General features: G+C 35.3%; 1 protein-coding gene across 1 annotated transcript; it reads right to left on the bottom strand.

Moving 5' to 3' along the window:
* Nucleotides 1-324: 324 nt before the first annotated feature.
* On the bottom strand, nt 325-23147 carry SAB (HYPERSENSITIVE TO PI STARVATION 4). The gene is made up of 23 exons (XM_020678123.3): nt 22624-23147; nt 21788-21899; nt 20710-20976; nt 19429-19694; nt 17094-17304; nt 16760-16930; nt 16579-16656; nt 14630-14881; nt 11671-13782; nt 8775-10578; nt 8427-8527; nt 7102-7458; nt 6784-6902; nt 5888-6134; nt 4814-5038; nt 3960-4099; nt 3639-3711; nt 2660-2761; nt 2506-2554; nt 2148-2425; nt 1890-2057; nt 1029-1401; nt 325-835 (listed from the first exon to the last, which is right to left on the bottom strand). Exons 1-23 carry the CDS (start codon nt 22692-22694, stop codon nt 690-692), a joined length of 7722 nt encoding a protein of 2573 aa, XP_020533782.1. The 5' UTR covers nt 22695-23147; the 3' UTR covers nt 325-689.
* Nucleotides 23148-23236: the final 89 nt, after the last annotated feature.

The raw sequence follows: 23236 nt of genomic DNA, 5'->3' as shown, positions 1-23236 counted from the left end.
TTAATTTTTATGTTTCCTTTACAATATCATTTGGCGGGACATTGCTGGTTAAGTGCTAGGTTTAATATTCGGACTTCATGATAAAAATTTTTTAGTTTTGAAATGATGAAAGGCTAAATCATTACAAATTTTGGAGGATTTGTATTAATTGTTGACTCGTCCAGCTGAACAATGGGCTTGGACTCACAGCACAATGAGAATAGCCGACATCTCATGTATCAGGAAAGAAGTTCAGGTATTTGTCTCGTAGCACAACGATACTGATAGTCTGATACCCTTTCTTCAAAGACTGAATAATTTTGCCAACCTTATCATGCAAACTACTTTCAAAAAGATCCGCCATTCTTTTATTTCCAAAATATTTAAAATATTCGAAATATGTACAACTTTGTGGGATTATGCTAGCTTGTATGAAGATTTTAAGAGCGTTTTCATATCTACTTGGAAGCTACAAAACTAAACACAGCTGTGAAGCCAAAAAATAAATAAATAAATAAAAATAAAAATAAAAAGGAAAAAAAAAATAGCCACTAAAAGTGTCTAATGACAAGGAATCTTATTTCAAAATGGCTTCGGCTGATTTTATATTTTCCAAGGTGCCATCAACTTTAGTAGCGGTAAGAAGCAAATTTCAATCATATATTCTGTTGACTGGCAACCAAGTCATAGATTGCATCAGCATAAAGCCTTTAAAAGTCACCTTGAAGTTGCTCGAGTTGCTCTTGAAAATCCTCATAAGGTGAAGATTCACTGGAAGAATCACTTTCAAATGCTTCAAATGGAGTGGTTTCAATTGGTGATGATGGAAGTGAAGATTCTCTTTGTGAGGATGAACCTGAATACAGAATGAATTTGTGAGTGTCACATTTTATCAAGACTACGAGAATGCGATGGGTGCATCAATACTTAGATAAATTTGAATAAACTATAAGAATCAGACAACTGGATCATGAGATCCAAAATGTGAAAGGAAAGGAAGCAATTCAAGAGTATACGTTAAGGGAAAAAAAAAAAAAAATCAAACTAACCTTTTCTTGACCGGAATTTCTTTGTGTGCCGCCGGATAAGTTTCTTAGCTTTTGTAATGGTGAGCTGCCTAGCAAAGGGGGAGAATTCTACATCACTTTCACTCCACTCACCCTGGAAATCATTATCCCCTTCACCCCTCATAGTTCGCAGTACAAATGCCTTGGCCTTGCGGCGTTGAGTACTGAAGAGACCCTTTATGGAAGTAACAAATCCATCACCTGCTCCATCACTTGGACGCTTGAGAAAGTTTGGATACTGATCAGATTTCCCAGCCTGACTTCCCTCGTTATCACTAAAATGAAGTTCAATGTCAGGGACGCTTGGTCCACTGGGCTCCTTTTGAGTATTTGATTTGTCTTTGAATTTCTTACCCTGCAAAACCAACAGAAAGCGTCAAGGTACCACTTGGAAAGAGGTGAGCTTATGATTACTGCATAGTTGGGTGTAGAATCACCAAACAAATTTTGATTTAAATTAGCTAGTGAAATTTATGCTCTCTCATGTTTCCAGAAAGAAAGAAGAATATATGCTCTATATTTGCAAGTTTACTTCTGAATTTCAAGATAAAGAAGCAGTTCCAGCTCATCACTTTCAAAAGAAATAATAGAATTCAGTTTTTCCTTGGATTTTGATAACCTATTGAACTTGAAGGGTAGCAAATAATCAGCTGCACCATAATAGCAAAACAGGTTCAGGGTCTATGAGAATGCTGCTATTCTTATAGTAAGCAAAAATTTGCTCCCCAGAGATGGAGCACATACATATACACAAGAGACGGATACCATTGTGCACATACATATACTCAGAGACGGATACCGTTAGTAACAGTGTTTTAGATAGAGAGACAGAAAACTAATTACCTGCATTCCTGTCACAGACTTCAGGGTTCCCCAAACAACATGCTTCTTTACTCGTGAGAACAGCCTCCTCCAAGTCCCAGTGAATTCAACACGGTGAAATGTATCCATCAGCAATTTAAGCTCATGCAGATTAAATCTAGAGCTTTCATAAGTAATCTGTAGCTCAACCTACAAGAGAGTAATATAAAATGTTAGCTTTCAAACAAAATATTACAAACAAAATAATTGCATTATAATTCACAAAAAACAGTCATCCACCTGACTGATCTTAATATTGTGAAACTCCATGACTTTTCGAGGTCGAGACCTCTTCTCTTCAGTTGACTTTCCGATCTTTTTTTCTTCGTGTGATGAACGGCCAGACTTTATAAGCTTGGAATCTTTCGATTTGCTTTTAGAGGATTCATCTGATGGTTCAATAGATCCAACCAAGTCCATTTTAGAATGAGCCTGCAGGACGAGTTCAGCAGCAACAGATTCTGCAAGAGACTCCTCCCATGTTCTGTCAAAAGAAGATGTTCTCCTCAACTCTGCCCCTGAATCATAAGTTTGGATGTCACACCAGACTCTTTTGATAGGTGACTATATCATGAAGAAGGCAAATGGAGTAACAAACCTTTCTTTACACGTCTTGCACCAGCAGTAGTTGAAACTTTCCAAACTTCCTGATTTCACAAAATGACACCAAACTAAGCATCATAATTAAAATGCCTTCTTATTTGGCTTTTTTTTTTTTCACCAACTCAGAATCATTGCAGTTTTCAACTAACCTGCCGCCTTTGTGAATCTTGTTCTTCTTCTGGGAAGAAATACTCCCACATCATCCTGTACATGGTCTCTGTCAAATGAATCTTAAGGGGATAAATCTCTACCTGAAGTAAAAAGGAAGAGATTATGTTAAGCAATCATCAGCCGAATGTCTAATTTGTCAAACAGAAACCCCAGGAAACAATTCCCGAACACAAAATATAGATGATATACTAATAGTGCTAACACCAATCTTGATACAGAAAGGTAAAAACTTGCATCCGAGATTTTGCCTATCCCAAAAACAAAGATATTTAAGCAGGACATTTTCAATTTAGGACTAAACCAACCTCCCCTTTAAAAGTGTTATTCATCTCCCTCCATCCCCCAACCAAACAAAGAAAAGGAAGGAATAGCTGAAAGGTAATAACTTCTTTGACTCAGAAACTGCTCCATAATGCAATTCCTTCTTGTCCTTAGAAACATTCAATAAAAGCTCATAATTGAAGTACAAGTTAATGATGGATGAGTAAGTGATTCACAGTTTCCTCTATGTACATCTACGAAGCTTCTATGCTTCAAATTATAAGCTAGCAAGAGAACTAACACCTCATTACTTCCATTCTAAGCATTCCCTTTTAATTTTTATTGTTATACAACCATATCCTCTAAGACACATGAACCTTAGACATGTGGACTTTTAACTGATGGAAAGATACATTCACATAGTTTGTACCCCACATCTCGTTTTGATTAGACGATCACTCTGAAAAGTCCAAAGAAAAAAAATGAATGAACAAAGAGAAAAAAAAGATTAAATCATAATTGACAACAGGATAATAAATCCATCTCCCAAAAACCAGATTTTGTTTTCGTCTGCAATGTGCGTTGTTAGAACTGGATTGAAATTTCATGCAGCTATACATTTCAGGGTTATGACATTTTTCTTTTGATTTTTTTTTTCTTCCCATTATGATTCATGAAAGATAATAACTAAATTACCTGGAAAAGCTCAATGCAGGAATTTCCATCCTTTGGAAGTCCTTGCTTTGCATCTACACGAAGCATTACCTTCCTGCAGCCAAAAAAGTTGATGTTGCAATTTTGTTAAAGGACAAAATAAAAAATAATTTATACTTAAATCTGTTACTATGTTATATAAGAAATGATATTAGAAATGAGATCACAAAAAATACAAAACATGTGCAGTACAGTGACATAACTATTAATGCACAAACTTGGATTATGAAAGCTTCAACTTAAAAAGAATAATAGAACAAAAGAACCACTAACTGAAGCAAACAGATAGAAAAAAGTGCATACTTTCCCCAATCCGGTGGAGGATTCCATGCTGATAGGACCATGTCAGACTTTGCATTAGGAAGGCAGTTTCTCACAACACAATATTTTGTTGTAAACAAAGCAACACCGACATCCTTGTAATCTCGGTCAAAATCAAAGATCTGAGGATCAAAGAAACACAAACAAGTAAAACCTTGTCACACATCTTTGAAAAACGAAATTGTCACCAAAAATGCACTTGAAAGCAGAGTCACTAGCATTTCTAGACAATGCAGAGCATTCTGGTTATGCTTTAAATGGAAGATATTGCATGCCTTTTCTTTTATTATTATTTTAAAATTAACATCAAAGTTGTAATGTAATCACAAATTAATTTATGATTTACAAGTCTAGTTTGTTTGGTTACAACAAGAAAATATCTAATGTATTGCGATGCTGATCACATCATGCAATCACCGGTACTTTTAAGTCATGGAATGTCCACTACAAACAAAAAATTGATGTAACATCAATTAGATTGCTTTATTACTTAATTATGCCCTCACCACCATCACTTCCACCTTGCTCCCACCAACACCTGCCCTGCCTGCCACCACCACTATCACTTCACCATTTAAATTACATATCTGAATAAAAGTTGTGATTCAATGAGTGTTTATTCATTTAGTGACACATTGGATAGAAAAGTTTTCACATTCAATTCCCATTAGGTTTCTTATTCTATTTCCTTCCTTTTTATCCAGCCAATACAACATTTAACTTCATATATCCAATATTTGAACTCCAAGCTATCATTATCGCCATGAGAATTTTTAAAGCTAGCACTGATATTTCTTTACTATTTAGAACAGAATGCAGAATATTTGGATACTAACCATGTCATTTATCTCGGCCTCAGCAAAAGATTTACCATCTATAAGCATGCTCCAAACCACTTTGTTAATTTTCAAAGATATACGCATTGCATAGGATGGACTTTTGTTCTTCTCCTTCTCCATTAGTCGTAGCTGTGCAGCTTTCTGCAGAGCCAATCTTAATGATGCAGATGCTTCCTTCCTAGACTTCTTAGCATTTACAAGCTCTTTCTTCAGTCCTTGCACCTGGAGAGGTGAAGCTTGATCAGTTAATATTTGTATGACACAATAGGGTTAGCAATTTGTTAATCATGTCATAAATGGGTCAACACACAAGTACAATACAAAAATGGCTAACGTGAATGCAACCTGTTTAACTAATCATGCCAGGATTCTCAATCCTATTTATTAGACAAGTTACATTAAGCAACTTCTTTAAACTGTTAAATATACAAAATTCAAAATAAATCTAAACACAATATACAAACAAATAATTGTTTGTTAACATGCTCCACCTACAAAGACAGATAATATAACCAACCAAATAAAGCAAAGCATAATATCAACAATATAGCATAATATATCCATCCATCCCCTACATCTAATATGGTGATTACATTAAAAAAATTCCATACAACAAATACTCCATGACAATCCAAAACATAAATATGTCAATCATCTTTTTCCAAGTACCAAAAAATTTCAATTTTCAAGTGTCACAGAAGGACGCATTAACTTATGTGTATGGTAAGCTGTCCAACTCTCCAAGACATGGCTGCGGGAATGTCAAAACAACTTCGAATTGAAACCCACTGTAACTTAATTCCATGTGCATATTCTTAAGAGATAATGCAAGGGGGTAAGGGAATGTAGCACTACAACCGCTATAAGTTTTCAGGAATTCTCTTAATACAAGATCATGTCACCTATAAGTTCTCTCAGCAGCTTGATAAGTAGAGAACATTAGAAAATATTCTAAGAGAACTAAACCTGGAAAAAACATTATTTAAATAAAATGTAACCACCCAAAATAATTGTGAAGAAAATTAATAGAACTGCTTAAGTAAAGATTTAATCACAAGCTTTGCCTCTCACCAAGATGGATCTTCCACCAGTGAGCATCCACAATTCCCCTTCCTTCATTGGATGTAGGTCTCCAGTACTTTCATAGAGAGACAACTTCCTGATGTCACCAAGTATCAACTTCTGTTCCCTTTCTTTCTGTTCAAGGTTGACTTTAGCAAGTTCTACCTCTTCTACACCATCAGGCACCACCTCGTCTGCCTCTTCTTCGACATCTTCATCGTCTTCAGTTAGATATGACAAATTACTCTTTCTAGGCCTGAATCAAATATGTCACTCAAATCAGCTTGAAGAGGGGAAAAAATTGCAATTATGTCACAAGATCAATTGAGTAGATAAATGTCAGAGATAAAACTTTTTGCACAATATCTAAATTAGTAGTAAGTTTATATAAATACTGAAAAATGTGCACAAGCTTCTAATAACCATCTAAAACAGAAAGTACCTTGAACATTTAAAATTTTACTTATTTAATAAGCCCTTAATTACAGTACAGGAGCAAGAACTCTATCTTTTTTATCCTTTCATTATCTTGAGGAGAACTAATCGGGCTGTTCCTTGTGCATCCTCTTCCTTTCTCTAATTAATTTCCCTTTTTTAATCATTTATTTTAGAGAGTGAAAGATGAAGGGAAAGCAAGAAAAAAACGGAGATGAATGAGATAATTAGCGGCATACATATGTTTTCTGAACCTGCTATAATGGTAGAAGAAAAAGAAAGAAAGCAATATTTAACATATGACGCTCAGATGGAAGCCATATGACATGCAAAAGGCATGGGGACACAGACAACTGGTAGTAATAGTAGGCACAGCAAATTAACTTTAGATTTCAAAAAGGAAAGATGAAAATATGTAATTCCCAAAAAGTAAAAAAAAAAAAAAAAAAAAAAAAGATTCACATTCTTACTTGGGAGGCCGAGCAAAGAGGAGATTGGTCAACACATCCAGCATAACCTGAAACTGGCGAGATGTCATTGTTGCTGTTATATTATCAGTATTGAAAGTGAGCTCTTTCAGAGGTTTCACCTGGCAGAATAAATCAAAGACAAGCGCATTGTTCAAATTAAGAATCAAATTAGATAAACAGCCAACATTCAATTGATTAACCACAGAGGAGACAGCATTTAAAAAGAAAATAACTATGCAAACACAAATCTATAAATGACATGCTTAAATTTAGTAATGAGATAAAATCTCCAATGAACAAGTAAACTTGTGGTTTAACCTTCAGTTCCGGAGTCCCGCCTTTGTGTCTTGTATAGCGGAAGTACATATCACATGGCATAAATACTCTTTCAAGTAGAGCACCAGTACGCTTCACTTTGGGAGAGCTTCTTCGAATTTTTGGAAGCCACTGCAGTCCAGCGCCAGGATCAACATCAGTTGGTGCAACATGAGCCTGCACATGCTCCAACATCACAGAGAACTCCATGCGCTTCCATGTCATTTCAGGTACAGATTCAGGAAGTTGCTCATTTCCACTGCCGAGTGCTTGTTCAATAATCTCCTTTCCAACATTGAGAATAGAATGAAATGATCTGGCTAAAACACGACCACTAACAGCAGCAAGCAGGAATCTACCCTGTTGGGCAAAACAGTTTAATCCGAGACCATAAGAAATGATAGTTTAGATGTTTCATTAGATAGAATCTAGGATAGTTTTCAATTCGTAAGAATGCTGAAAATATATAGTAAGATGTTTGTGATCTGACAAATATCTAAGTATGGATCTTAATCGTACACTTCATGTGAAAAACAAAAATAATTCAATTAGAGGAAAATACAACCAAAAAGATACCTTCATATACAAAACAGTAGAAGATAAGATTATATTCACATGCTTTATAATGCAACTACATCATTTACACCTTTATCGAATAACATAAATACGCATAAACTTATTGTCTCATCCAGAATTACATATGAACAAACAAGCAAGAACATAGGGGGGGAGATAGTACAGTTGTTAGTTTAAACAGCCAAATACGGGCTCAAATTTGACTACAATGATTGTTTTATTTTTTTCATATTCAAACTTCACAAAAATGAAATCTTAGCACGGAACTAGAAGGCAAGCCTAAGCACACAATGAATTAGCTAAATGGGTCACAGTTGCAGCAAAACTACATCATATAATAAGATTGAACTCGCATTTATAATTCAACTGCTGCATATGTAGAAGTAATTGAAATGCCTAATTAATTTCAACAACAAAAATTAAAATGTGATATTAAGATGACTGCATTTCAAAAATCACATTGCTATCCATCATAGTAATAGCAACTTATATTTCAGTTTCATTTTTCTTTGATAAGCCTGAAGATCAGTTTAATTCTTCTGAACAAGCCTACAATACCCATAGTAGTACACTATAACCAAAATAAGAATAAAGGACTAGGCACAAGTGAAAATTAATAATAAAGAACATAAAACTGCAAGATTTTAACTTGAATTGTATCACCCAAAAAAAAAAAAGAAAAAAAAAAGTTAGCATGATAACTACATCATTAAATGAAATAACACATTCTTTAAGTGAAATTAACAGCTTACATTAGCTTCTTCTGAGTGGAGATTGAACTGTGGCTCAATAACATTCACCATGAAATGACGAGTCCCTTCCTCTTCAGGGTCATCTGTACTTGCATTTGTTGCTGGCAATAGAAGCAAAGCATATAAATATCTCTTAGCTAAAACCCTTAATAATATGTGAAGTTAGTCGAAGTTTTAGAATGTAAATGTCACATGCAAAATTATATTTCTAGTGATGTTTGCTTTTTTTTTTTTTTCTTTTTTTTTTAATTTTTTTTGCAATGGAGCAAAGAATGGTAATGAAGAATCATTTCCATAAACCAACATATAACTACAAATTAACAATCTCAAACAAACAACAAGACATACCAAATGCAGCAGCAGATAAATACTCTATTTTAGCTGGATTTGCTGGAGAAGTCTCTGCATGTTGAGAAGGGGAATCAGCATTAGTGCTGGTAGAAGGGGGCTTAGAGATATCATCTTGCTTTGCTTCAGTTTCAGTATGTGACTGGCTCTCCTCACGCAATTTCCTCTGTGCATACTGTCGAGAAGGGGAAGGCTTGGGAGGTTGAAAGGCTTTGGCCAATCCACCAACCCAAGACCAAACTGCATCTCTATTTGGAATATTCCATAGGAGCTTGAGACCATAAACAAAAATTCTCTGACAACTGTCAGCGATAACCACATTGTATCCATCATCATCACTTGGGTCAGATCGTGCGTGATCACTCTCACTCCCATTTTCAAACTCAGACCTCACATATGTCATCTCAAGATTTCTTCTCCCAGCCTCTTGCCACGCTGTTAGCCTTGCACCATCAGCCTTTGGTGTTTGCTTTCTGATTGTGAAATAATCACATGTCAAAAGAAATCCATCATCCCGGTGCTTCTCATTGCAACCACTACTGTTATTGCTTTTTTCACTAGGTGCTTTGTCCACAGCTGAAGGTTGGCTATTTTTCCTTGTCATTTGAACTATTTTTGCAATACTAGTAGAATTTTCTTTGTCTAAGAAAGCCTTAGGCATGTGAAGGTCAATCCCCTGGTAAACAAGATCAAGAGTTTCTCGCTTGCATTCAAAAGTGTACTTTTGTTGTTTACCCCGACCAAAACAGATTTCATATTTCAGCTTTGCCATATTAAAGGTTAGTCCTTTTGCAGGATCATCGTCATCCAGTGGCATATTTTTTATACAAGTGGGTGAAGCATCCAAACGGAGAAAAAATTCTGTTATCACTCTGTCTAATGACAAATTTCCTGACCGGGGAATTCTGGGAACCCCAAAACGAGGAAACCGAGAAAAAAGACGTAATTTGTAGGGAGGAAGATAATTCAAGACGCAGAACTTATTTAACCACGCAAAATCATGAGCACCAACACTCAGTGTTGTTGGAACAATCGAAGCATTTTCAGTCTTGCGAGGTGGATTAGAAGATAGATTCTCACATGAAGGAATAGAGGGTCTTAAAGAGAAATTCCACCGGAGCGACAGAGATGTAGATCTGAAGGGATCAAAAACTTTTTCTCGAGGTTTCCCTTCATTAGGAAGTGCAAATAGATAATGATTCAGTGGAGTGCCAGAATCACAATCCCAATCCATTAAGACTTCAACAGTAAAAACTGGGGTTTCAAGGAAAGCACCATATACACCACTAGGAAGTTTTGAGCCACAGCTATTTGCCAAACTCTCCATACTGCTCACAAAAATCTTAAAATCCTTTGCAGACATATAAATGCGACCATCTGATTGCTGGATCTCCATGGAACCAGATGTAATTAGGAGCTTGTCAAGCTTTTCATAAGGATCAGGTGACGCAAGAATGTACCACCTAGTTTCATTAAAGCCTAAGGTGATATTTCCATGAATGTAATTTCTCATGTCATCCCACCATGGCAAGCTACGCTCTTTTTTTGGTGGTTGAACGAGCGGCCCAGGATTTCTGACACTTAAATTGGCCCTCCGAAGAGCAACAGTAAAAGCATAGCTTATATCAGCAAAAGATGGTTCATAACCTACTCCAAAAGACACTTCGGCTTTCTCAAAATATAGAGGCAAATCAAAGTAATTTTTCATTGGAGGTGTTGTGCCACTGGCTGAACGGAGCAAGGAGACTTTTCTCCACCTCCCAATGAAGACATCTTGGTAAACTTGGGGCTGAAAGCTGGTTGCCTAATTCAAGGGAAGAACAGCTATAATTAGAGAAAGAAAGACTAGCACACAGATGCAAAGACATAATACAGAGGATTGCAGCCCAATATAGAACAATGTAACATATAGACAAAAAAAAGATATCAATGATTATTTCAAGAAAAATAATAATACTAAAAAAAATTACGACCAGCATATGATTCTAGCAGTTTGCTATTCTCGAAGCATGGTAAAGGTTGGCTACTAGAAAATCAAACCTCTTTTAAATGAAGGACACATTTGATATTTAGATCTTCCAAATATGCCATATTCAAAACAGTAGCAATTATGTATCCCAAGGTCCTCCATGAGTTCATTGTAAATTCTTGAATTTCACTATCAAATTGTATATTTGTGCTAGGTTTAGTTGACTAATTAATAAAGAAGAATAAAGAGACATGGTCTTCCAAAGAGAAACTAGGAGTCTAAAAAAATTCTCTTAAGTGATTAGATTAAAAAGAAATGGGATTAGGCCATCAATCAAGTATTTCGGTAATGATCTATGGTCTACCTCACTGTTGCTATTAAATTCTACCTTCTGGACTCACTGTTGCTATTGAACTCTACCTTCTAGAAAAGAAAATATTCAGCCCCATTATTTGCATAAAGAAAATAATTTGGACCTGCTTGACCTATTTATTTTGAACAGGTGCTCCAACGAAAGAGTTCATGATATTTACTCATTTTGTGATGGGACCAATATTATGTCACCCTTATTACAGTCAACATTTCAATAGCATCTAGAATCTGTTTCCAAAATGTCTTTATTACAGGCCAACTCTATTGTACATGAAGGAAGAATTTATCGTTTAATATTAAAATGTAAAAAAACAATAATTTATCGTTGAACATCAAAAGTAATATTAAAGTTTATCATTGACCAAAAATATTCTGAAAATGATATTATATAATGCCCTCAAATTAGTTAACTACTACTAATATATATTTATTTATTGCAAGAATGTAGCAGCCCGAGTAGGCACATGACTGTATGCTGGGAAAAAAAAAAACGCATATGAAACATCAGTCTGGGAAGGAAAGAGAAGAGATTGAGAAGCAGAAATTGAACCTTACCTGCTGTGCTAGCACAAGACGACCTTCACATTTACCAGCAGTAGCTGCAAAAAGAGGAAATGTGTAATCTCTTATCTGAACAGTCAGAGAGCCAGTACGCAATAAAATATTACTCCCATAGAGTCGAGCAAATGGTATATCCTCTTCACGGCAGACAGGATCGAGCTTTTTTACAACCTCTATCATCCCATCATCTCCACCATCAATCCTTGTCAAGGTTAAATCCAAATCTGTAGCAGAAATGGATATAAGAGAAGTTCTTTTGGGGGTAAACTTGAAACCAGACTGAAACCCTTCCCTACAAGCACCTGAACCTTCAGAAGGTACTAGCTTCTGGCATGCCTGGTAATATGATCTAAATGATTGTTTGTAAATCTCTTCCTGAATTTTCTGAATTGCTGAAGGATCTTGTACATCGATCTCAACCCCATCATAAATAACCTTCCTTTCAACAGTGGGATCATTAGTTTCAGCAGGTTTAGGAGACTGGTTAACTTTGGAAATAAATTCATCAAGGAACTTCAACCTCACAGCTAGCTCATTGGCCTCATTCTTCATCAGTTGATAGTGCTCATCAAGCCAACCCTGCAGTGGTTCTTCTTCAATATCAGCAGTTAGCTTGCGTATACAAAACTTCACACGTCCAAACTTAGTTGAACTAGGCTTTGTAGGCTTTGAGCTTTCCTTTTTCATGGGAAAACTAAGTTGAGTTTTAGCAGCAACCACAAGCTTCAAAGCCCTCAACATATCTTCAACAGAATCATCAATGGCACGCAACTCTAACCTGAATGGCATGCTAACATGAACATCAAGTCCTTGAATCACCCAATCCCATATCATAGCCACTGGCAATTTTGGATCAGAAGAATTACTAGAAGCACTTGGAATACGAGAAATTTGCATTCTACCACTTTTCAGTACTCTGGCCCCATTAAAACAAAGCATAAGTCCTTCAAGAAGTACTCCTATACGGGCATTCTCAGAAAAGATTGATTGAACCTGCACTACCACATCAACCCCATCTCCAGCTGCAGCAGATATGTTCAACATTTCCACATCAACAGCAAAAATGGTTTCTTTTTTCTTAGGTTTATCAATATGTCCAGATTCCGAGGAGGCATCTTTTTTCTGTTCAGAGTCTCTCATGCTAGAGGCTTCTCCCATGTTTTCGCTACCATGTCCTTGGAGTTTTTGATTGTGTACCAGTAACTTCAGTCGTAGAACAAGTTCAATTATAGATAAATGTGCATCAGGCTCCCACCTGACTTTAATGTCAGTAGCACTGAACAGAGAGCAAATAGCAATCCCTTTAAGACCACCAAAACGCCGTACGAATTTTGCGTTCTGCATATCAAATAATGTTACTTTTGTATCAAATCTATGCTCCTCCAAATGTTCTTGATAAATAGACCTTGCTCTTTCAAGTTCCACCTCTGTAGATTGCTGCTCCTTGTTCACACACAAAGTCAAATGGATGATGTCAAGAGAAAGAGAATATATCAACTTCTTACAATCATCAGAAACAGTGGATATTACACTTGCAGTACGTGGTGTGCCATCATCTGAGACACTAATTACAACACGACCACCCTGTGATCCATAATTAACGCGCTTGGGATCAGCAACAACTGCATTTTCCAAACTTGATTCACCACAAAAATTTACAGAACACTTTTCCAGAGTAAATTTCAGTACTTGGATCCCCTTCCCTGATGGTTTCGATGATCGCACACTTCGGCTCTGGATTGTTCTTTTTCCAGAAGCAGATAGACTTTTCAGGAGAGCTTGAAAGGAAATAGCAGTCACTATAAGTGATTCTACACGTTTGAAGTTAAAACAAACACCCATACCAGTCACATCAGCAGAGAGAACTAATTTACATCTCATACCACTCTCTTCAGACAATTCGATATCCTTTTTGCCCCAATCTACACTAACCCTTGCTACATGAAGTAAAGCACCCAAATTCGAATCCACAACAAATGGGCTTTCTTTTAACCATTCTTGATATTCATCTGCCATATGCAAGTTTAGTTCACCAAGTTCCAAATGTATTGTAGTGCCCATGCTTGATATGTTATTTGCAAAAACATGTGAGGATTGTGAGCAGCACTACACAGAGAAATTAGAAGTTAATTTTCTGCACTGTCAGGAAAAAGGAAAACTAATTCATTGTACATGGATGCTGGAAACTCTAAATACCAAAAGTACTAACTATGAATTTTTACTAACTATTACAAACTTGAAAGAACAAAACTAGTACCAAACAAGCATTTTACTTATAAAAGCTGCACCTATTACATAACAGTATAAAGAAGAAAAAATGAGATTTGCACCTTCACTTCATGCGTTTTCACACTCTTTTCTGTGGAAGTGATTTAGGGCATGAAAATTGAAATTTCCAAGCCCCATCTGGTGGCCATAACCTTATTCATCAGCAACACCAGTTGCTAATTTATTTAAGAATGTTCAAATTAAGGAAAGCAGTAAAAACAAAACCATGAATCAAGCAAGGCTTTTCAATCCTTAAACAGAATTAAAGTTGGCCACGGAACCACTTAAAAGCTCACAAAAGTATTTTTGAAAACCATGCTTTTGTTCCTTGTGGTAAATTTCTCATGCCTATGTTTTCTGAATTTACACAAACCTCTCCTGAAGTTTCTGTTGAGTGGAAAAGACGTTAAGGTTGCCAACTTTTACCAGCAACCGCCAAAAGTCCCAACAATTAGTAGCTAATGAACATTTTCTATGGAGAATGCAAGGGTCGTATTAAATAACCAATCAGCTTGCAAAATATAGAGTTTTCAACTTTTTCTTGTATTTTGAGTAACCATCATTTGTCTGCCACAAAATAAAAGATATGGTGCAGCAATGTAGCACTAGCACAATAAAACACATACTGTAACGGATTTGACCAATCAATCAAGCACATTAGAATGTGCAATGGCACATCACTTACATGATACAAAGGCGATCCACTGATACTATAAAGCACAATAGTCATCTCGGGAGCTGAGACAGTACATGTCCACATAATGGCTTTGGAATCAGTTGATTTTGGCTTTACTGGAGTAGGATTTTCCTCCCGGAGTACCATTTTTTTCTTTTTTGAGTAATGGAGTTGCAACAATGGCTTTAATCTACTCATTATAATATTGCACTGTGTACCTCCCAGCTTAACATCTATCTCAGCTCTAACTGGTGAAGTAGGCTGAAAAGTAAAAGCATGCAAAAACCAAGTCAATATGATAAACCAGCAAACCTTAATTTGAACTTCATTCACGAAAAGATATAAATCAATCAATTAGAATTAGAAAATAGGTATATTGCTGTAGCAAAACAACCTAAACTAATAGGAATTGATAACATCTAAAGAATTGTCATCTTTATTGCGAAAAGAAAAAAAGAAAAGATTCAAACAAAAATTTCTTTTTGTTTTTAGCTTCAATTGTGACCTATTTTTCTGAAGATAAAAAACATTGAAAATAAATGATGTGCAGTAAAAACATATTTGGGAAGGTATTTAAATGGAATCAGAAACTGTTTGGAATGGAGAATTTTCTGGAATCTGACTAAATTGTTTCAAATTTAGTTGTTGTTGTTGTTGTTGTAGCAAAATCAACCAAATCAAAAATAATAAATTCAATAAATTCAATAAAACATAAGTTCAAACAAAGAATTTAATTAAATATCTAAGACTTAAGTAAATAATAAGAAGAAACATGAGAAAGAACCAATTCTCTCATGTTGTCTATCCTTTCTAGGTGATTGGTGAATCAGCTGAACAGAAATGGAAAAACAGAGTAACAATGGTCTAGAAAAAACCATTACAGAATGGCCAATGCATTAAGAAAGAGCTGTTGTTTAGAACACGAATTCATAAGTTAAACAATTATGAAAATCAAAATATTTTTCTCCCCTCCACAATTTGAGAAAAATATTCATAATTTTCATATCCAAACTCAGAACTTGAGCAGGATCCAGCAACCAAAAGAAGGAGAGGAACTCAATGATGGAAGAGGCAATTTTACCATCAATCCAGTCTTTTACAGAATAAACTAGCCTGGCATAAACAAGCATAGCTTGGTGATAAATGCATGTTTGGCTTGGGATATAGGCCCAAGATCAAATTCCCACTCCCCAAATACTCCAAAAAAAAAAAAAAAATAAATAATAATAAAATAAATAAATAAAAAATAAAAATAAAAAAGAATAAGAATAAGCTAGCCTGTTACAGCTGCTCTCTAAGCCAACCACGAAAGGAAAAATAAAAAAGAAAAAGAGGATCTGATGAATATGAGAAGAACAGAAACTAGAAAAGGGGAAAAGAAATAAATTTTAGAGAGGGAGAGAAATAACAAAGCGAAGCTCCCTCCAATTGTACTGGATATCAGGAACAGAGAGCACAAAAAGGCCAATATAACCACAATAACTGCAAAGGTAATACTTGGCTCTTAGAAATTCTAACATACCAAGTGCGAGAATAGAAATGGGTTCCCTCATCCACAAGATTCAAAATCTTCATAAAGAATGGTTGTTACCTATCTCACCAGTTCAATAACAAAATCGGACAAGAAATTCATTTAGTTTGGAGCTGCAATGTTAGAAAGCCTGAATGGCATCAAATGCAGGTGCATCGGTAGAACCTTTGAACAATATCAAATGCAGAAATTACGCATTAACTGGTAAAATAAGAGTTTAAAGATTGCTTAGCTTTCAAGCAAAGCTAATAGATATCAGCCAGTACAAACTTTATCCTAGTAGCATAACAAGAAAATTATGTGTCAAAGCTGCATATGCGATTGGACTGATGCAACTGTTTATCCTCTACAATTTCTGTAATATATACAAAAAGTATCAACTGCATAAAGACACTCAGCTTCAGGGATTAAATTCTTGAAGACTTACCTGAAGTGGAATGTAAACGAAAGAGATAATGACAACTTTCAATATCTCCATAACAGAAGTGCCAGCTTCTCTGAGAAGCTGAAATATAACGCAAAAAATCATCAGCATTTAGATGTCAGGCTGAAAGATAAATGTGAAAATTACAACACCAAAGAGTTTTGACAACAATCATTACTCATACATGTATCTCACTGAAATCAATCTGAACATCAAGACGAGTGCTCTCCCCCACATCTTCAGTACATAGAGTTTTGATACTCCTTAATTGAATGCCCATGATATTGTTCTCAATAACAAGATTATGTTCTTGATGAACAAACCTCACATCCAATTTTGGTAAAGTGAAGCTAACCTATCAGACAAAAAGCAAGTTGTCAACTAACATCTATATCACTGAAAAAATTGGTACACCCCCAAATTTGAAGAATATGATAAGTATTCTACCAAGCTGAAGAATGACTATAAAGATGGAGGCAGTCATATTAAAACCATTTAAATAGTTTAAGCTCACAAACCTTTTGAGGAAACATAGAAGCATACTTCGTAACTGCGACAAGGGCTGATTGTTTTTTATGTTGATCTTTAGCAGCAACAGAATCAACTACTGTCTTATCCGTCTTAGAAGAAGCATCTGAAGTCTTTCTTTTCAAAAGAATCTTCTCATTCAGGCTCACAGCAACCTCACCACAGGTAACATCCACATTCTGGATAATTACACCAACTTCCCTGCATTAAAAAAAAAACAGAAAGAATACAAAAACTTGTAACTGATGAACCCAAACAAGGTAAAGTAGGAAGCAAGCACATACAAAGGTCATTTTTCTCAAGGATAGAGGGGAAGGGAAGAGATCCCTGAGGGGGAAGCACAAAGGCGCAAAGCAATATGAAGAACAATAAATGCTCCAACTTTCCAGCCTAATCTCCATGCAAAATGTCATGCCAGCCAAAATATATAGAGGACACACCAACCAGTCAACCTGCAAAGAAGTGCAAAGATAAAAATTCCTAATGCCTCTGAATATGCCCCCATAAGCCCCATTATAAGAATTTCATCTTTATTTTGATAAAGAAGAAATCATATTAAGAGAGACCGCAAGAGAATGAAAAAGAACTAAGAAGACGAAAACAAAAGGAAATCTTTGTAGAAGGAAGAAATGGCCAAAAGAAAGGACTACAATAAACAGTAAAGTACCTTAACTCTGTTGCATATCAACTAAAGAAATCCTTGCAGAAAACCCTTGGCAGAACACTATGGTAAACCAAAAATGAATTATTTTCCTAGGATAAATTTCACAGTGGATTGAGTCATGTCAGGAGTCCACAACAATGAGGTACAATGAGGTATAGCAAAAAAACATATTGCCTAAGAGTTTTTTCTTACTTCTTGATTCCAAAACCCTGAACTTGAAACAGCAAAAGTTCACCCAAGTCAAATGCAAAAACCTATTGCTAACCAGCAATAGCAAACATCCATTCCATGCGTCTTGTACTACAGAGCAATAAAAAATAACATTCACAAGTCTCACTACTCCATAGACATAAAACACAATAGCATGCGGCATTTCAACATGCAAAAGAGTAACTATAGTTGATTCTACAAACACAATTCACCAGGCAAATGCCTCTACCATAGAGCATGTTTGGATTAAATGAATATTTAGAAAGTTGTTTGCTTCTTGTCTATTTAGTATTGTTCTTTAAGAATTTTCTAAGTTTGGGATTCATAATTCTAGAAGGATTAACTATTCCTTAATACCCACATAAATAGTTATTTTCTTAGCCTTTTTATAATGGAACTTTTAAGTATTTGATTAAGAAGCATTGGTACTCGCTTTCCACTCTCTCTCTCTCTCGTTTCCTCTACTGCCTCAGTACCTCAAGTACTATTCAATCGCTTTCAGCTGTTCTCGTGTTCTTTGCTAAATCTAGTCTCAACTCTAAATCACAATCTATTTCTGCACCCCTATAAACTTTGACTTCGAAATCCTTTACCAGCCCTAAGATTGATATCCTTCTTAATAGTATTAGTAAGCTGGTTTTCAACTTGTAACACATCACAAAGTCACAGTTGGCCCTTGATTAAATAAAAGGAATTGAGAATATTCCAGACAGAAAAAAGATCACATATTTGGTGATCACTGAGTCTTCAAGAAATAGAAGGCCCACAGCACATCAAATTCGTCCAATATAGAAAATATTAAATGAGAACATGTTGAGAATTAGAAAGGCAATAAACTGATGGACTTTCATTAACTTTATTACAAGCCAATAGGTTAAGGATCATAGCCAAAGACATATTTGGCCATAATCGCAACATTTGATAACCACTCCCAAGTTAAGTGGTTGCACACTGTTCATTATTTGGTGATATAGAAATTTCTTTTTCATTTATTTAATATCTATTAGTTTCCCAGAAAGATACTTGTCTACAGAAAACATTTTCTGATAAATGAACTTATTTCTGTTGTTTGGTTGTTAAAATAACAAATCAAGTTAAAACTTTTTGTCGTGTTAGGATTATATTGAAAGACATATTTTCTTTCCTTATTATGAAGAATGTGATAATGTTTGACAAATGACCAGTATTGACAAATGATGATGGTTGGCAACGGTAGCTAGTTAACTTATGGGTACATGCTATGTGATTTTCTAGCATGTGCTTTTCCTTCTTATGAGTTTGACAAAATTTAGACATGACAATTTTCCCTTTGATTAAAAAATATTTTCAAAATTTTTCTATGCAAAAATAAAAATGCATAAAAAATCTTTTGAAAAATAGTTTTGTGGAACATAATAAGCCTTAGATTCTGTAAATTTTCTAAATAAAAGAACATAAAAAGGGAAAATTACCTGTCATGAGCAAATTCACAAGAGAGAGAAAATTCTTCACAGCTGAAGGAAGCAGAAGGTGTTTCCATCATACCAAATGATCCATCACTTGTAGAAATGCATCCTCCACTCTCAAAATTGGATGATTGATCACAACTAACACGTGGTTCGCCCATGTGAATAACAACAGGTAATATTTGTAACTTGATGAAGAGGTTTGGTTTGGAGGAACCATCTTTGGTTATATCCACTCTCACTTCTTTAACCTCAATCATAGCTTTGGGCGTCTGTAATGTTTTCAAATATATTATAATAACCTAGTTATAATCCTTACTATGATACATACAACAGGCCCAAAAAATAAAAATAAAAGGATAAAAAAAGAAGAAAGAATAGGAACCAAAAAGCAATGTGTTGAAAGTAGTAATAATTCAGAAGGTAAGATTGTTTAACTTTCAACTTCAATTTTGGCACCTCCACCCACACCTTCTTACTTATTTTTGGATCATTTATTCCTTTACAAATTCAGATACACCGGCAACAAACCTAGCATAGACAGGTTGAGCTCAGTGTGTTGGGACAAGAGTCCCCGTTTTTAATTGGCCATATAAGTGTGCCCACCACACTTTGTGTGATCAAGGTTCAGCCAAGGTCAAGGTCCAGCCATGTCTCCTATAAGGCAATAGGTTAATCAGCTCAGCAACCCTCTGCAAACATCCACTTGACTTTTGGATTCTGGACTAATATTTCAAATTCTGCAATTTCAAGATGGAGCTAGGTAAAAGTTTTTACTTCCATTTTTTTTAAATAATTTCAGACAGAACCAAAAAGCTAAATATTTATGCTATTGATCTTGCACAATTATTTTCAAGTTCAACCAACAGAGTTTTAGTCCTCGTTCATATCCCTTGGACAACATTTTCAAATTCAATTACCTCACAATGAAAGCAAGAAAAAGGCAGATGACATAATATTCCAACAAAGAAATGCGGTGTGATGAACTAGGTCTTGTTCTGACTCTATATGTATTCCATACCCCATCGTTTATAAAGAAAATTCTATCTTTCATATCCTTTCTCTTCTTCAGAATCCAATAACAACTTCTTTTAGACAACAACCATGAACATCCATACTCTCTTTTCCCAATGCAAACATATTGAAAAATGACAGAGAAAATAAGAAACAGAAAGAATAACAAAAGAATTAGCATCCACGCATAGTTTGTACATGATTAGTTATATGAAATGAATTATGAATATAATGCGATTCCTTCAAAATATAATTTGCTAAGATATTACTTGCCTTTACAACTAATTCTGTAATAGAAACCGACAAAAATCTTGCTATGTTAGCTAAGACCATCCACTTTCCCCGGCCTGAATTACGGGGTTTTGATCTTTGAGTTCTAGTTTTAGGTGTGCCTTTGTTAGATGGCCTCATTACAACTTCCAAGTCACATATTACCACTTGCAGCTTTGGATCCCTGGAAATGAAACCAACTCCAAGTTTGACCAAGGACTGGCGTAAGCTGAGCCTAATTTCTCCAACTGATATAGATTCAATAGCACCCTGTAATGATCAAATCATAACAAAATGAATTTCAAGATCTCATGGGGGCAGAAATACTTATTTCTCTTACCCTGAGAAAAAGGGTGGAGGCACTAAGCTTTCATAATGAAACAAATGAAATTGCACATACTGAAGAAAAGAGTAAAGGGGAACAGGGTGGATGAAGGTGGGTTCTACAGGAGAGCAACTTTTTGTGTGAAGAAAAAGAAGAAAAAGGAACAAGCGCTGCCTAATACATCAATAAGGAAAGGGGGAAAAAATCTGGACCAATGCTACTTGGCTTTAAACATATAACTGTCAGGGTCATTTCAATGGTCTACCTAAAAGCAATAAATGGAACAATTCCAAACAGAACTATTAAAATCTTGGATCACTTCTGTAAACCATTCATTAAATCAAAACTAAAGGATCAGACCGTAGACAATTATCTGAAATTACATAAAATACTGCTACTCATTGGAATAGTAACTTATAACAAGCCAGATAAAATTAGCAGCTTTTTAGTAATGACGACAATAATTTACAAAGAGAGATGCATAATGCAGATGGCTTTGTACTTCCAACAGAAACAGGTTGATTGAATCTTCTCGACAAAAATTTGTTTTGGAGTGAAAATTTGCAGATTATAGAGAAGAAGATTTCATAGCAAAGGAAAAACATTAAATCATTCACTAAGAGACTAGATAAACTGAAATTGACGGATACCTTATAGAAAGACTTTAATTACTACAATGTGGAAGAAGATGAACCACCCTATTAATTCAGTTTCACAAAAATGAAAAAGACCCAGTAAAAGATGTAAAAGGTTAACCTTTCTGAACTTCACTACAACATCCCTTAAACATTTCCATCCACCAACCCGAAATCCAACAGATGCTCCAATGATTCGGCTTAAAATCCAAGCCAGCAACCTGGAAGCAAATCTGAAAAGAGATACAGAATTAAAATTGACACCAGAATACTTCTACAAGAATGAACACTAACCATAATATTAACACCATGGTGATTAACCTATTTATTATTGCAGCATAAGGGCAATAAGAATGTGCCATTCAAGAACTTTTCTAGATGCTTCTGCTTAAATGAATTGCATCTCTTTTTTTAAACTTTTCTACTAGACTTCTGTTTTTAATTATTAGATACGTTCTTTAAGACAAACTGTTTATAAAAGATGAAAAGGTCAGGAGAACCAAATTGCTAGCCAACGGAGCAGCAAAACATTGTAAAAGTAAAGTGCAATTCATGCAATACTATCTTAAAGAGTAAAGACTGTGCACTTACCTTTCTGAATTGTACCAAGTTCAAATTCATCATTCGAAACCTATAGCATTAACTCAAACAAGGAGAGGTACATGATGAACATGTTATCCATTTTTCCAATAGGAAAAGAAAGTGGCTTTTCTGAAACAAAATAAGTTCACAAGGTTTCAACTTTAAAATTCAGGTATGGCAGACAATCAAATTCTGTGACCAAATCATTTTGGTCACCAGCCACCGCAAAGTACATTCTACTTAGCTAAAACTCTCATAAAATCTCCACCTCACTAAATTACTAATCAAAATTCAGTTGCCAGCTAGTAGTGATCAAAACAAATTATTATCGTTAAAAGAATAAAATACATATAAACCAAAATTGAGGTTACTTACATGAAGAGCATCCATAATGTGATGGAAATCATCAAGAATCCAAAGAGGAATTTGACTGGAGAAGCTGCCATTTCTAGTTGCCACTTGTAAATTAGGTGTTTTTTTACGTCAAGAACTCGATCAAATCGTCCAAAAGAACCAGAGCTTCAAACAAAACACATTCTCTGCACATAACTTCATGTCAAGAACCGAAAATGCATGTTCAAAATGAGAAACGAAACCCTAAGGATTGAACCGATTGAAGAGGAGAATTTTCCTCAAAATTAGTGTAGCCTTTATTATTTTCCGGTATCAAGCAATTTGGAGCGAGTCTTCGAGGCATGGCGATCGTTCTGTGTCATTTATAACTACGTAGATCCGATCCGTGAGGTGCTCGCTGATCACACATAGAGAGAGAACAACACAGCATAGAGAGACTGTTTCCTTTCTATTCTTTTTGTCTTTTTTCGTTTTTCTTTTTTCTTTTTTTTTTTTCGGATTGGTGACTGGTACCAGCGAGGGTTTGTATCTGATGCGGTGAGGGTACAAGGAATGATTTTTTTTTTTTTTTTTTTGAGAAATGTTCTAGAGATGTCCTTGTTAAGGGTTTAATGGCAAACGTGTCCTGCCAACT

Source organism: Jatropha curcas, chromosome 9 (genome assembly GCF_041381405.1).
Source record: "Jatropha curcas cultivar XTBG-Jc1 chromosome 9, XTBG_Jcur_1.0, whole genome shotgun sequence".
In the NCBI taxonomy this organism is placed as follows: domain Eukaryota; kingdom Viridiplantae; phylum Streptophyta; class Magnoliopsida; order Malpighiales; family Euphorbiaceae; genus Jatropha; species Jatropha curcas.
This window is presented reverse-complemented; position numbering and strand designations above follow the sequence as displayed.

Coding starts and splice junctions, on each gene's coding strand:
- SAB (XM_020678123.3), bottom strand. CDS start 22,694: ATGGCAGCTTCTCCAGTCAAATTCCTCTTTGGATTCTTGATGATTTCC. Junction 16,657..16,759: donor TTGATTTCAGTGAGATACAT/GTATGAGTAATG, acceptor GTTATATTTCAG/CTTCTCAGAGAAGCTGGCAC. Junction 2,058..2,147: donor ACAATATTAAGATCAGTCAG/GTGGATGACTGT, acceptor ACTCTCTTGTAG/GTTGAGCTACAGATTACTTA.